The 15,947-nt window shown below is 44.0% G+C and overlaps 3 protein-coding genes across 6 annotated transcripts in view; 2 read left to right on the forward strand and 1 right to left on the reverse strand.

Moving 5' to 3' along the window:
• frmd4ba (FERM domain containing 4Ba) overlaps positions 1 to 5,157 on the forward strand; it is a 41,747-nt gene extending 36,590 nt beyond the window's left edge. Inside the window, exons 21-23 of one of the 2 annotated variants that reach the window (XM_058052594.1) lie at positions 1,316 to 2,076; positions 2,164 to 2,287; positions 4,260 to 5,156. In XM_058052594.1, the coding sequence (XP_057908577.1) occupies positions 1,316 to 2,076; positions 2,164 to 2,287; positions 4,260 to 4,353 (979 nt within the window). In that variant the 3' untranslated portion in view covers positions 4,354 to 5,156. Of the gene's footprint in view, positions 1 to 1,315; positions 2,077 to 2,163; positions 2,288 to 4,259 lie in introns of both variants that reach the window. The other variant, XM_058052508.1, reaches the window with a different exon arrangement.
• A 2,523-nt stretch (positions 5,158 to 7,680) lies between these two features.
• Positions 7,681 to 11,184, reverse strand: arl6ip5a (ADP-ribosylation factor-like 6 interacting protein 5a). Its single transcript, XM_058056431.1, has 3 exons — positions 10,963 to 11,184; positions 8,762 to 8,979; positions 7,681 to 8,682 (listed from the first exon to the last, which is right to left on the reverse strand). Exons 1-3 carry the CDS (start codon positions 11,139 to 11,141, stop codon positions 8,501 to 8,503), a joined length of 579 nt encoding a protein of 192 aa, XP_057912414.1. The 5' UTR covers positions 11,142 to 11,184; the 3' UTR covers positions 7,681 to 8,500.
• A 133-nt stretch (positions 11,185 to 11,317) lies between these two features.
• On the forward strand, positions 11,318 to 15,819 carry trnt1 (tRNA nucleotidyl transferase, CCA-adding, 1). Of its 3 annotated transcripts, none has more exons than XM_058054642.1 (8): positions 11,320 to 11,558; positions 11,809 to 11,927; positions 12,054 to 12,247; positions 12,418 to 12,556; positions 12,736 to 12,862; positions 12,958 to 13,151; positions 14,580 to 14,833; positions 15,242 to 15,817. In XM_058054642.1, exons 2-8 carry the CDS (start codon positions 11,867 to 11,869, stop codon positions 15,485 to 15,487), a joined length of 1,215 nt encoding a protein of 404 aa, XP_057910625.1. In that variant the 5' UTR covers positions 11,320 to 11,558; positions 11,809 to 11,866; the 3' UTR covers positions 15,488 to 15,817. The 3 variants fall into 3 exon arrangements, with proteins under 3 accessions (XP_057910452.1, XP_057910625.1, XP_057910538.1); XM_058054555.1 differs by having other exon boundaries at positions 11,836 to 11,927; XM_058054469.1 differs by having other exon boundaries at positions 11,318 to 11,927; positions 15,242 to 15,819.
• The last annotated feature ends 128 nt before the right edge of the window (positions 15,820 to 15,947 follow it).

Below are 15,947 nucleotides of genomic sequence, written 5' to 3' on the forward strand. Positions count from 1 at the left end.
GTGGTTTTCGTGTCCAAGACACCTGATGATGAGGAGTACAGTAGTATGTTTACATTGATGCATTGGACATAAACAGATGAGTCCTTATGGTGCATTTCAACTAGAAATAACAAAGATGGCGAGAAACATGATTGTATTCCCGTACAATAGTATTGTAATGTAAAGGCAGGGACCTTACTTTAGGGGGGGGAGGCTTTAACGGAGGCCCATCACAAAGTGAGGCGGGCTAATGTCATGTCGATTGTACCTGCTGCTGCCGTTTAGTTAGACCAGAGGTGGGCAAACTTTTTGACTCGCGGGCCGCATTGATATGACAAAATTTACGGGGGGGGGGGGCAGACTATATATTTTACACGTAACAGTCCACCTGGTATTATTGTATCTGTAAAATTGTCATGCAATCTGCTATTATTATTTATTATTTTATATTTAGATTTAAATATTTTAAAAATAATAAAATATTATAATAATTACAATAAAATTAAAATTATTATATTATTATGTAAAATATGCAAATATAACAATAATATTATATATAATTAATATAATAATTACCATTAATATAATAATCATAATAGTTCTAATAATAATTATAATAATCTAATAATAATAATAATTATTATTATTATTATTATGTGCTTGTGTCCCTTTTTTCAGGAGCACTTTGTAAACAACAGACCATGTCAAAAAACAAAATTGATAAAACCATCAAAAGGTTGGCTCAGGCCATGATGCCAGGTTGTATGTTGAGTTGAAATGAAATACTTTGGAAAGATTGGGCGGGCCGTATTCAAACACTTGGCGGGCCGGATGTGGCCCCCGGGCCGTAGTTTGCCCACCCCTGAGTTAGACGGAAGAGTTAAAGTGAGCAAACTGTAGAACATGGAGAACCCATGGAAGCTGAGGTTCATATTGAAAGCTGATAGTTCATCCAGATGGCGTTGCTGTGGTATGACTTCCTCTTCCTCTGCAGTTCGAGCTGACAGGTTTTCACTGGCGTGTCTCTGTCATGTTGTTATTAAGCCAACGCCATGTTTGCAGCACAATAAAAGCCTTATTGGACCCATCTTATCTTGTGTTTTTAAACTAAACAGTCGCTGCATTGTTGCACTGTGTACTGTTGAGGCCCACATCGAGCTGTGGGCCGTCGGATCGGAAGGAGCGGTGTGGAGGCGTTACCCAAGCTCCACTGCGTTATTAGCAGTAAAACATGCTTGTATTCTAGTCCTTTCATGTCTGGGCTAATAATGTGTGCACAGGCAAATCTCAGTAAAATGAAAAAGATTGTAAACGTGGATTTGTTTGTCCTTGTTAGATCGGAGGATCCTCCGCAGCATTTTCGCCAGCGCAGCGGGAGTCTGGAGTCCCAGTCTCAGTTTCTACCGGAGACCCAACCGCCCGTGCCCACATTCAGGTTTTCCCCAACCCGACGCAGCAACAGCACTGAGGTACTCGATGACGGCTCCTCCTACACCAGCCAATCCAGCGTGGAGTACGCCGTCCCTGGTCACCACAACCACAGGCGTAGAGTGCGAGGCCGCCACAGGAAGGACGCTTACGCCAACACGGGCAGCATGCCCAACCTGGCTCAGCCGGAGACCCACTGTTACGCCTACCAGCCCCGGACCCGACCCACCACGACTGCCTACTACGTCACGGGATATCCCAGCCATGCGGAGCCAGAGCCTTACTCCAACGGAGTGTATATGTACGGCAGCGAGACGGAAGGACACTACAGTGTCAATCAATCCTACCAGCCCGCCCACGCAGCGTATCGCGCCCACGACGCGCACCCTCGCTACAGCCATGACGAGATGGACGGCGCGTCTCAGAACCTGTACGCGACACTGAGGCCGCCCCGGAACCGCCCGGGCCTCCGTAGCGAAGAACCCATGTCGAGAAACTTTCAGAAGGCCGTCGTGGCCGAGCACCTGAGAGGCTGGTACCATCGCAACACCGCGTACAAGCAGGCGGCGTACGGCTACGACTATGACCGAGGGTCTCAGCTGAGCGTCAGCTACCAGACCGTTCCTGCCCCCCTCAGCCACAACAGCAGAAACCTCTCCTACTCTTCAGGTTAGACAAGTCTCGGTGCGATCGCTTAATCCTGCGCCGACCTAGCTAGTATCTAGCTAACCTAACATTCTCCATTGTTGTCCCCAGTCTCCTCCACTGGGAACTGGCACGGCCACATTAGCGCTCGTAGCATACTGGATTGCGACATGCCTGTGACGCCACAGACCTTCACGTACAAGACGGCGCCTTTCAGCCACTCCGCCCACAGCAGGTAAGAAGTCACGCTTGGCTTCGCTTCCTCATCGCGTCAGCCGCTCCCTGATCCTCCTTAATCTGGGAGCTGAACGCGACCTGATTCCTGCGGAACGTACTGTCGCTGATGTCTGACGTTACAGTAGCAGTACCAGTAACTGCAGACAGAATATGCCTTCTTCCACCCTGCAACATGACAGCTGGACTTTGAGGGGCTCGAACTCTCCTAACCGGCCTGGCTTTCTCGTAGATGTGGCGCCTCGCAGATTTGTAACGGTTCGTGGCACAGCCCTGACGGCCGGGGACGCCGCATCTTTTTTCCTGCAAGTTCTTCCTCTTCGGTTTCCTCCTCCTCCTCCCTTCCCTCCTCTTCCTCCTCCCCTGAGCGCCAAGCGAGGCTGGTGGCCCGCAGAGGGCGCCGGCCCCGTCAGGTGCCCTCGTAGCTCCTCGTAAGTAAACGGGTGCGTTTGCCGCTTTCCAGACGCCGCAGTCTGCTTGCTGTCAGCGCTTTGAAGTGAACGTTGCAGCCGAGATCTTGGCATAGCGAGGCAACTGCATGGCTTCTTCGTGCAACGTGCCTGCTCCACTTCCTGTCGTTGGCGTGTCGTCATCCAGTGGTCACATTCCTCTGTGGCGTGCTTTTTTTTTGTTTTTGTTTTTTTTTTGCTAATGTCCCATCATGGACTATACAGAGGCCCCCTGCCCCTGGAAGCTATGAAAGGGGGGCGTGCCCCATCGGGGTCTTTAGAGAGGCGCACCCTTCTATGGGACCGGGAAATTAATCACCTGCCCCCCAAAATCAATGTCACTCATCAAAAGAAGGCCCCAAATCGTTGTCAAGGTGATGGTCATCTGTCTTCTTCTGATGATGGGATTGGCTCGCTCTTTTTTGGCAACGGTAGGGGCGTCATCCAGACATTTTTGGAATGCGTTATAAATAGTTTTTAACTTTTTTTCTTAAGTAAAAATGGACGAATTTGCATATTTCCTGATCAAATACAGGGCACAAACCCAACACGAGGCCGTGGCAGGTCGCTCCTCTCTGCTTAGTGCGCAACTGAGACACGCAGTGAAAGGTCCTTCTATAGAGAGGAATATCCAGCACCAGTCTTTCTTTTTTTTACTTGATTTTAACACCCAAACAGTAAGCAACGAGTCAAAGCCGCAAAGATAGTTTATGCTCTCCTAAATGAATCAATGAATTGGCCTGCCAAGATGGAGGGTCCCTGTATAAATCCAGGCTCTCCAAACTGGACTTTCAGACAAAAAATTATATTCAGACTTTTAACAACATATCACCACAAATGTTTACCAGTTCATAAAAAATAAACGTCGGCCTGTCACGTTAACAAATTTTGCTGGATGATCATTTTGACGTTCATTCTGCTATAGAACCAACACGCCCAGGTGCTGAGACCCGCACACAGAGTGAACCCTCTTGTCATCCAGCCCGCTTGGTAGCGAGAGGGAAGGAAAACAAACACGCACGAACGTGTCGATACACGAGGCCGCTGTTTATCGTGCGGTTGATTGATTTACGGGTAATCGTGACAGGCCCAATTAAACGGGACAAAGTAGTTGAAAACTCCAGCGGAGGCGGAGGGAAAATGTGACCCCTGAGCATCATGCAGTTGATAGCTACACACGTGTACGTGTGCATGTGTGTGTTCGGTCATGAAGTGCACGGCATGCCAGCAACAGACATGGCCGCTTTGTCATTGTGCAGCATTCGTGCTCCAATGTGTTCCGGCTCCTTTGTGCTGATTCACAGACCTCGTCCGGATTTGCCCTTTCACACATGCGGCGCACAAGCGCATATTTTGTGTCTGGTGCTTTTTCACACCACTTGAAAGCCTCTGTGGGTTTGGGTTAGGCCGCGTTGGCGGAAAGATGATGACGAGATGACACGAAATGCCCAGGTTTGCTGAGCATGTGTGAAAGAGGCCGTTCAGCCACGTAATAATCTTTTTTTTTTTTTGTGCCCGCTTCAGATCCTACGTAGACATCAACCAAACGCACACCGAAACGGACCCCCAAGACCGGATATGCTGGCACGAGGACTCCGAGCCGGGAACCATCGTTTAGCTGCCATAATTTCAGCACGACACGTCGTCACTGTGCCTTAAACTGCACTTAGCCCTTTTATTGCCCATGAGCAAGGACACCCAAAGAATGAAGGACTTTACCTGGAGTTATTCCGAGTCTACAGGAGTCGGACTTTCTGTTGAAATGCCAAACCGACTTAAAGCTACGGCGCTGTGACAGTCACGTACCGGGAGGTGAGCAAACTCCGCAAAGAGCCTCCGAGCATCGAACCCGCGAGCCGCAACCGACAACTTCTCCTGCCGCTTGCATGCAAATGTGCTCGTTACGCCAATGAAGGATCATACGAGGGATCGAACGGACCTCAGCATAAATGAAGGAGCTCGTTGGGAACGAGTCGGGACAAAGACGGCCGGTGAGCGGAACCCTCAGCAGCTGTCAGATAATCGCCGTTTATTTTCGGAATACTCCTAACCGCCACAGCGCTTCCTGTACTCATTGGTATTCGCATATCTGTGTTTCTGTCCCGTCTAACACCAGTATTACTCTTAAAGAATACACACACGGTTACTGCCACTGCAGCACAAGTACCGAAGAGGAGAAACGAACAAGGAAAAAACAAAAAAAAAAAGGAAACCATGCTGGAAGTCATGGAACGGTGCTCCTAATTTCTGTACATGTTATTATTGTTAACACACTGGTTGGTTTGTGTTTTTTTTAGAGCTTCCTGTGTATTTTGAAAAGCATGTAATATATGGTAAATAATGTTAAGCTGGTTCTTAGGAATTTGTATCATTTCATTTGTTTGAATAAAAAGAAATCAGCATTTGGTGGAAGTGATTTGTTTACTTCCTGGGTCACGTCTGCTTTACAAGAACAAACGAATCCGTTTGAGTGGCGGAGGCCTGCAGGATTCAATCTAAGTCCATTAAACGAGGGAACTCGATGTGTGTTCAGCCAGTTTAGCTAATTAAATGCTCTTGGAAGTAGTACCATTAGTGGTACTACATGCACGAGGAGATGACTTCTACCTTAATGTGTTGGCTTTTAACCGCGTCGTCTTTCACAGAACGTTAGCGGCGCCTGCTTTAGCCAATCACATCAGCCGAAAGCTGTGTTTTTATTGTCTTGTATTTTCTCATCCCGCTGCCGTACTGCCGTGTTGCCAGGCTGGTTTCTTGTGTTCTTAAACACTAAAGCCACCAAACCAGTCTTTAAAACCCGCCACACCCACTTTTGGGCAGGGACCACTTGTGTCCTCCCGATGAATGACAAGCTAGTGTTTATTGAAGCCAACCCTCCTCCTCCTCCTCCTCCTCCTCCTCCCGCTTGGCAGAAATCTGCTGTACACATGTAGGGATCCGCCCCCCCCCATTCAGGCTCTTAACCCTTCACCTCATTTCATTCCCTGACCCGCATTTTCTGCCACTAAAAGCGTGAATTGGTTCCCGCGGCTCTGAGCTTCCTGAATCACTGCGGAGGAGGATTCGAACTATCACCTATTTTCCCGGCTTTTACACATTTGGCATCCGGGTGTCTGCCTCTTGTCTTTGGGCCTCGGCTGATCCGCACCAGATGCAGGCTACACAAAGACCTCATCTGCTCAGCAAACACCGCCGTCATTGCAGGGATTCACCCTTCGTTTATCTGTGGCGGCACATTACATTAGGACCGCCACAGAAAAATGAAGTGCAACTTTTTTTTTTTTTTTTTTAGATTTGGCGCTATTTGTTTATACTCTGTCTGTGTGGCTTGTCATTACAACTCCGTACAGTAGATGGCATCCTAATTACCGCATTTGTAAATTCTCCTGTAACCCACCCGGGGCTCGAACCGAGAACTTTCGGAATGGGACACGAGAGTGATGACTGTTGGGCCAAAATGCCCGGACTGTTCAGTACAGCTCTTAAGGCCGAGGCAGCGAGGTTTACCAACGTAGACTCGCACCAGCGGGCATCCGTATCACTCACGCCCTCAAAACCTCACGCCCATCCGGGTCACGGCACCACGGGGGCTCGAACATAGGACGTACGGAATGGGAGACTGGGCGATGGCGTCATCGGTTTCCGAACATAGCGGATACATTTTCCCTGTCCCTGCCCCCTTCAGGTCAAATTGAAGATGAGTCATTTGGCTTTTTGGTTACCATGGCAATGCATCCTGGTCCTACTGGGGGGGGGTGGGGGGGGTCCGCTCGTAAATACCTCTAAGCATCCTAGTGTGAAACTGTATTGTGAAAGAAAAAAGGCCTTCATTAGCATTCCTGTACTGCTGGTTCTTTGGCGTAACAACGTTAATAACAATGTCGCTGTAGCTTGGTTAATAATCAGGTCACAAGGAACACCATGATGCTGCCTCTTTTTTTTTTTTAGCTCTTATTATATCTTTAGACCACCACAGGGGGAAAGATCTGGTTTCATGATGAACAGAATTCCAAGAAAAAGTGCAGAATTCCTTCAAAAACTTGTTAACCCTGTTTATGTTGTGCATGGAGAGCATGCTAGCAACTACGGTACGCGCATGGCGCAACAACGCAAATGTGATCAGCTCTTGTGCAGGAAGTTTGACGTGCAGAAGAAGACACCTGTCGAGCGCGTGCACGTGCACGTGCACAGACGTGAGCAGCTGCATGGGAGAGAACAAGACCTTCCACTGTGCTAGCTTAGACATGATTGTACTTGAGCTTGTTGCCAGCAGCGCTTCGCTTCTTCGTGTTGCACGATGTGGACGAGGCTGTGGGGGTGGGTGACGTCATTGCAGCTCGGGTCCACCTGGAGAGACGCCGGGTGGATCCCGGTGGAGCTGCACAGGTCATGCGAGGTGGCTTTTCCAGCTCTCGATAATTGCATGAGCTTTTACGAGTATTAATTACCTGTAATCTCCACAACAAATAAAAGTAGCTGACACGGTGCTCCACTGACGCATGGAAGTGAATGACGTGACCCCGCCCATTGAGCTTTGTCAAAGGTCCTGACTATAAAGCAGAGCAGTCCATTGATTAGCATTGGTGGAGCTAATACGTCACCTGGAGGGCTCTGTCAGGATGAAACACGCTTGGGAATACTAATGGATTCAGGTTAAGACCTCACACTGCTTTGAAGTCACGTATTGCATTCATTGTGCCCCCCCCCCCCCCCCACCAAAAAAAAGAAGCTACTTTTATTGCAAAAAAACCTGACTTTGTCAGAAGTTTACCATTTCAGTCTCGATATTTCAGATTATTTAAGACTGCTATGAAAAGGGGGGCCTTTTGTGACCTTTGGCCTCATTCAATAACAGCAATTTTTCAAAAGCCATTTTTGATTATTTAGAAAGAATATTGTGTTCTTGGGCTATATAGACATGGTATATACCCAAAGAAAGATTACACTCATTTTTCATCAGAAAAGTATGTTCTTTATTAATCAGCAAGACAACATAGGTAAGTTTCAGCAAAATATAATAGTATAATAATATAATAATAATTCACTTATTCACACAAATAAACACAAAAAATTGTTGTTTTACATGAAATGTTCTTTTTTTAAAATTACATATATTTTATTATAATATTATTGAAGTATTTACAATTTTCACATTTGCACGCATGTGCATGTATTAAAATTCCATAAAAATTCCCCTTTGATGCCTTTTTTACTTCCCGGTTTCAAACTATGGATTGTGGAGTATTGAAATAATGTTAGATTTTAAATCTTTTCCCATGAATCTGAACATTTGAGATTAAGAATTCAGTCAGAAATGTAAGAATTTAAAAGTATTTACATTACGAGAAAAATAGCTTTTGTACTTTTTCATTTTTGTTGAACCTTTTTGGAATGACAAAAAAATAAGTATGTGGTATTTTGGATTGTTTTTTTGTGTGTAAACTAGAATTATTCTCTATAAAATACATATATTGTTTTGCTAATAGTTTTGGGTGTTTGGAAGAGCTTCATTGTTCTTCCATGATCTCCTGTGGGAAAAAATAACCTCGGCTTTCCTACTTTTGTTGAAGATTTAGTGTGTGGAAATGTGTCTGAGAGATTTGCGTCTCGTAGGCGTGGAATACCCTGAGGTGTTTTTACAATACATGTCTGCTGCTGTCCCAGACACACGTGAGCCAACACGTGGCTCGGGGCATCGACGCCGGAACGGTTCCGACATGCACAGTTTGGGTGTAGATCTTTGGTAAACACGAGTGTTTTCCGGTCTAGTCACTCCCCTTCATCTTGTCTTCCAGGAAGGTGTGGATCTTTTGAAAGTTCTCCTCTTGCTGACCCAGAATCTCCAGCAAGATTCCCATGGGGGACCTCTTTAGTCCGGCACATTCTATTTTGTTCTCCAGTTTATTCTTCATGTTACGGAGTCGAAAAGAAGAATGGGCCAATGTCACTGAAAGGGAAAGATTGAGCGAGGCGGTCATTTTGTACCTCCATACCTCCAAACTGTAAGAATAATGTATGTGACTTACAGGTGAGAGGTAACGTGATGGCCGTCATGAACACCATGACGCTGCCTATTAAGGATATTAGCATGTAGCTGGCCACCATGACGGCGCCCACAAAGACCGTGGGGTTCTGCCTCTTGAAGTTGTTGATGACGGCTCGGTTCTCGCCGGCCCACACCGAGCCCACAAAGACGCCCGATACCACGGCCATGGCGGTCAACATGCCCAGAGGGTTCAAGAACCTGCGGGGCACCAGAGCAGGACACGTGAAGGCAGCTGGGGGGGTTTATGGGGAACAAACGGTCGCTGTCGCCGCCAAGTGGTGAGATTGAGTCATTACAACAAGGTAAGAGTTGAAAAGCCACTTTCATATTTAATAAAGCCACATATGTATATATGCTAAGACGTTACATATAAAAAAAAATTTAGTATGGATCTTTTTACCATTTTTATTTTTTTCATTTATTTTATTCTCATAATATTACTTTTTCCAAAACTTTTCTCATAATATTCCAACTTAAAAATAATATATTTTTTCTTTATTATTTAAACTCTAATATTAAAATGACATTTTTTTCTCATAATGTTATGAGTTTATTTTAGTTTATTTTCGTAAAATTGCATTTTTTTATTATTTATTTCTCTTAATATTTTGACTTCATTTTTCTAATATTATTACAGTTATTTTTCCATTTCTGCTGCTGTTTTATTTCCACTTTTTCTTGTAAATTATTTTCTCATTTATTCTTATAACATTCTAACTTTCCCCAAAAACTTTATTTTAGTTTGTTCTCATAATATTATGACTTTTTTCACGTCTTTAAAAATTTAAACTTCATGCTACTAAAAATGTTTCCTCAAATTCAATTTTCTTGATAGACTCCAACTTTCTTCACCTTCAAACACAGGAAAAAGGAACTGTAGAAATTTAATGTCTATTTTCCTCAGGGGTCTGCAAAGAACAAATATTGACATGATATTGATTATTCACTTGTTTTTAGACAAAAACATTATTACTCAACTCTGAAAATACATTTAAAATGGGAAATAAAATGAAGAAAACATATTTTAAAGTCCATATAAGAATGTACTTTCATCCCAAATAAATGAAGTATATCATGCGTATGATGTACTCCACAACAGGTGCATTTTCCTGGCCGGGCACCGTGGCTTTATCCCCAATTTCTGTGACTAATCCACTGTTGGCAAGCCTCAGCCGTGACGTCACCAAGGGTCATGGCAGCGACCTCAGGGAGTCTTAACCTGGAATTTAACTTTCCGAGTCAATAAAGCGGACGTGCTGTCATGCACTGCAGAATAGATTTTTACCATCTTTGGATTTGAACGAACCGTCGTCCTACCTTTACGTTGGAAACTGGGATAATACGCTGTATTCGGAGCAAGTGAATGTACTTATTGTTTACAAAACGTATGTAAGTATGTAGAGGTTGATTCTTTAATAATATAAAATAAAACGCTCTTTTCATTCAAATCTGTCAACACAGTCCGCCATCAAAACACTAAATACCAATTGTATTGGATGACAGCCACCATTTTGTGTTCAATCAACTCATTATTTGTCTGTTATGGAAAATTACTGTGCGCACCGGTGGAAAGAAGACCCAATTCCAGTTTAGATATGTCTTTCCGTGATTCCCATTCTGTTTTCCATGAACACATGATGACGGGACCGCCTGTGAATGGGCCTTATCGTTCCAACTCCGGGCAGTAGATGGCACCCTAACTCTGCTTCTGAATACACCTCATAAGAACATGGTGTGCCAGAGAATAAGAACACGTAGCAGGAGGGATCGATGTAGAAGACTGAGCGACTTTGTCTATATATTTAGCGAGTATTCGGATCTATTGACTTTTTCTGGTCTCATTGTACACATAAAAACACTAAAAGGTGGCTGATGACATTTTAAAAAAGAATCGACAGATAGACATGTTTAATTTTCAAGTTTTTTTCTCACTTAATTTAAACATTACATAACAACTACTTCTTTGCAAGGACCAAATAGTTCATAAATAGGAATAACAGGAACTCTCAGGTCAAAGAGAGCCTGTTTACCTTGAAACGTTTCTATGGCGGCTGCCACGATAAAACTACGTAAAAGCAACACAAAAGTTATTAATATTCCGTTTTTCAAGTACACAACCAAACATATACACATTAGTGAATGAGATGGGTGACATATGTCAACAAGTGTCAGGTTACTCACCCCACAATAAGGAAAACACCGACAGCTAGCAGCAGATAATTAGTTTGATAATACAACAAGTTGCTAACGACTCTGTTATTCCATTTGGCCATATCTCTTGTGTCCGGTTTGGCGAATCTTTCCCACCCGGGAAAGAAGTCGTCCCACGGTCTCAGCGGTGCCACCTCCGCTTTGGCCATTTTACTCCCGCTCAGCTCACTAATCCGACTGACAGGAAGCAGGCGGCAGCACTTCGCGTGAAAAGACGTGGCCAGATATCGCGAGATTATTTGAGTCTCGTGCTCTCAGTGCTATTGCTCGGTTGTCACGTGCACAAACTATAAAGAAGAGAAGGATATTATTGGCGGTGCGTTTTGTCGAAGCGAATTGTGGACTACAACGCAAATAATCATAAAGTATAATAAAAAACTGGACTGTGGTGGATAAAATAATAGCGTAGAAGCAGCAGACGGGGGCGGTAGTTTATCACGGATTGCAAACGCCGTCAAAACACAAAAAGAAGAAGAAGGTTGTCACGTGACGTCACACCGCTTCCTATGTTGCTGTATACCCGAAATGTGAAGTGAGAATGACTTAAACCCTCGCTTCTGTTTCAGGTGAAACAAATTGGTTATAATTGACACGTAATTTAATTTGATCAGTGTGTGTGTTATATAGTTTAATAGTTTGACAAGTGCGGGTTGGCCGCTGGAAGTCACTCGGCAGCATGGCGACATTCACATGATGTAGCTAGCTAGCTAGCTAAAAACAAGCAGACATAACCCTGACAAGTTACTCCGCCGACATTTTCGATAATTTTCATAATCGGCAGGTTTTTGTGATATTGTTTTGACATATGTGGAGCAGAATACTGAGACCTAGTGTGACCGGCAGGACGCGTATCTTGTGGAAAAGCCTCTTTACAATGCAGCTAAAGACAAGCGAATTCCAGGTGTTGTTCACCGATGGGCTGAACGAACTGGCAGGTGAGAACGTTGAGCTTATTAACCACACAACCTCATTTAAAACTACAAAGTCATTTACACACTGATGTTTATCTTAATGCTGCTTGAGATTGTGACCTCTAAAATGAAAGTGTCTTATCTTGTCAGGAATCTTTAAGAAGCACCAGTATGAGCTGAGAATAGCTGGAGGTGCCGTACGGGACCTGTTGTCTGGAAAGCAACCTGAGGATGTGGATTTTGCCACCACAGCGACCCCCGAGGAGATGAAGCACATGTTCCAGGCTGCAGGGATAAGGATGATCAACAATAAAGGAGAGAAGCATGGGACTATTACAGCTCGAGTGAGTCTAAGTTAGTGTATTTGTGTAAAATTGCACTGATGGTGTCCTGCCGAAACTATCAACACAGTGACATTTGTGTTTTGCTTCCTTAGTCATTGTTCGTGTACTTCATCACTCCTATTTACATCACTCCTAAGTATTTACAAATTTTATGTATCCATCTTTCACAGCTTCACAACGAAAACTTTGAAGTGACTACATTGCGAGTGGATGTTCAGACAGACGGTCGTCACGCTGAAGTGGAGTTCACCACCGACTGGCAGAAAGATTCGGAGAGAAGAGACCTCACCATCAACTCGATGTTTTTAGGTCTGTCTATACTGGTCAACTGAACAATACTGCCCCGCATTTTAAATCAGGGGCCGCACTTTGGACACCCCACACTCCCATATCTACATGGGTTGGTTAAAAAAAACATTTTTTTTAAATACAAAAGTGCACTGCAAACTCCAAATTATTAACTTGCTTTTCTGTCTTCATCTTTGTAGATCTTGATGGGAAATTATATGACTATTTCAAAGGATACGATGACCTACAGAACCGAAAGGTTCGGTTTGTTGGCAGTGCCGAACAAAGGATCCAAGAGGACTATTTAAGAATACTGCGTTATTTTAGGTGAGTTGGTTCCTTGTCATGTACTCACCTAGAACTTGATAAGGGAGGGGTTGGCTCATCTTTAAATAATATGGACGCATGTAAATTCCAAACAGGTTCTATGGAAAGGTGGCTCTGAAAGCTGATGAGCATGAGCCCGAGACACTGGAGGCCATTCGAGCAAATGGCAGCGGGCTTGCAGGGATTTCAGGAGAACGAATTTGGGTGGAGCTGAAGAAGATTATGGTTGGCAACCATGCCGCTCAGCTCCTGGAGATGATGTACAGCTTGGGGCTGGCGCATTATATCGGTGAGTCATGCTAGCTTTTAGAAAATATTCATCTACGTTTACCAATTGATTCATTTAGCATTTTCTGCGAATAGACCCATAGATGGCCTCGTAACTCTGCTTCTTGACACCCCTCATATGTACATATAACATGTAACTTGGTGGCTTATGGTAGCATCTGTTCATCGGTATGACCATTACTGTAAATTCCATTGTATAAGCCAAATCCCCTACATTTTGAGGGAAAACAGATTTGTACATATATTAGCCACACCGGCCTATACATACACTGGTGTCCAAGTCATGAAGTGAGATATTTAGTGCACAGAAATTTTTTATTTAAATCAATGTTTTTTCCAACCAGTGGTGCATGTCACTAGTGCATGTAACGTAGATAATGGTAGCCTACCAGAAGCGTCATTCATCGCCGTCCTCTTGGGAACTAAAACCATGAAAGTCTTCATCACACATGTTGTCGGTCTCGCTCTCTCTTTCAGATAGATCAGATGGTTAAGTGACACTTTTTTAAAAAGTAAATTAGCATGTACCCATTGAATGTGATAGCCACTTTTAGCTTGGCCGTGGGATGAAAAAAAGCTAGCTAGCTAGATGCCAGATAGGCAGCGAGAGCCAGGCAAAATGTGTAAAGATGCCAGAATGAGTAGATCACACACGCTGGCATTAATAGGCTTAGTCTGCTATCAGTTGACTCCACATTTTATGGACTATTTTCATTCTCACAATAATAAACAAATTGCGTTCCTTGTCAACACAGCATGGATCACTCGCGTGTATCTGGTCACGCGTAAGTGCCAACAAGGCAGACGTGCGAGAACTGTGTCAAAATAAAGCATAGTGGGGAATCTATACAGCATGTATATATCCATTCATACAATATATTACTTACTTGCTTTCAACTTAACAAAAACAGCACATTTTAAAGGTATGGCGGCTTTTGTTTTACCTTGGACTGTAAGATGATTACATGTAGAGGAAACCCTGCTGATCTTTTATGACCAATCCTCACTTGGTTATACAAAGTACAGATGCTATTGTCTCCACCAGAAAGTTTCTCCTCTATTGATCGAGTGATGGCGTGATTGAATCAAATTTTCACTGAGGCCCTAAACGTCTCAATAGTGTCTTTTGAAAACACAGCCACCAAGCAGAGTAATCAATTGAGCACATTTCTCAAAGAGTGTGCGTGTTAGGAGATGTGAGTGAGAAAGCAGTGGATCAATTCTTCCAGTTGTTCCTGAAATGAAGTGAATGAAGCGGTTTCAATGCCTCCACATTAATGTAAACTTTGTCAATGCCATGCTTTTAGTGGTCTGTTGGAGATGCTACATGTTTGTTTTCAGACCTTCTTGGGCTCACTTTAGGATTCGCAAAGCAAATTGAGGCCTCTTTGATTTGTTAAAAAAACATTGTCTCCCTGTCTAACTTCAGGTTTACCCCCCGATGGCAACGTTGAGGAGATGAAGCGGGTTTGGCAGAACACCAAAGGCCGTTCTCCCAAACCCATGACCATCCTAGCAGCTCTCTGCCGCAGCCCAGAGGAGGTGGAAAAGATGGACATCCGACTGAAGGTCTCCAAGGAGGAGAAGACACTGGCTCAGTTCCTGGTCAAATACAGACGAGAACTTTGCAAGAATGAAGATGAGCCAGACAGTCTCAAACCCTTCACTGACTTCATCGTAGATGTAAGTTTTGTCACCTTCAAGCAGAACGGTAGTGCAGCCACAATTAGCAGACATTAGCTTTGGTATTGCACTCGATTTGTCAGTTTTACATTCAGTGTATAGGAAGGGGAGCTTTGTGCACATCGATTTAATGTGACCAAATTATGAGTGGCCATTTTTACAGGCTCAAAATAATTTGATTGGAGCGCTAACTTTTAAAACAGATCTTAGATCACGTTGTTTCTTTTTTTTTCTATCTTGCGGGATAAATCCATAAAACTAAAACATGTGCACTCATCCCTTGCCACGTCATGGTTCGAACATCACTCCCACACTCGACACTCGTTTTCTTATCTTATCTTATTTTCTTGTTGAACGTGTTGAGTGCACTCCATGGCTTTTAAAACAACCCCGTCACTGTTTTGCCAGAGTCGGGAGCTGGATACTCAGAGTAAATTGTGCGAGCTGCTGAAGTACCAAGGTGAGCACAAGCTGCTGGCTGAGCTCAGCAGGTGGGCCGTCCCTCGCTTCCCCATCAGTGGACACGATCTCAGGAAAATGGGCCTCCTCTCAGGCAAGGACATAGGCTCCACTTTACAGAAGCTCCGCGACATCTGGAAGAAAAGTCATTATCTGATGGACAAAGACGAACTCCTCAGTTATGTTAAGTCCTAATGGGCTGCTGCACTTTTCAGAACCTGTGTGTGTGTGTGTGAAGAATAAGAGCTACAACTTTGTTAAATCAAGGCCGTAATAGCGCTGCTCTGGCTCGGTATTGACGGAATTGAGTCGTGTATAATGCGGACCAACAATGACAGAGACATGCATGCCTGCTGAAATGGGAATTGCACTCATTTATGTCGGCATCACAGTCAGATAGGTAAGAAAATCTGACTGACATTTCATTTAATTTGTTTGCATCTTTGTTATTTAGTCCAATACCAATAAGTTGCCGATATTGTGGCAGTTTCTATCATAATTGTTTGCCCAACAGTGATGCATGTGTCTGCATTAGCCAGATGATTTACAAACATCTATCCAAAATAAAAATGACAATAGTGCATAACATTATCACTGCAGTGTTGGATCTGAAGCCTCTTTTACACAACTATGAAACCATGCAGAAGATCTGATG

Source organism: Doryrhamphus excisus, chromosome 1 (assembly GCF_030265055.1).
Source record: "Doryrhamphus excisus isolate RoL2022-K1 chromosome 1, RoL_Dexc_1.0, whole genome shotgun sequence".
NCBI lineage: Eukaryota > Metazoa > Chordata > Actinopteri > Syngnathiformes > Syngnathidae > Doryrhamphus > Doryrhamphus excisus.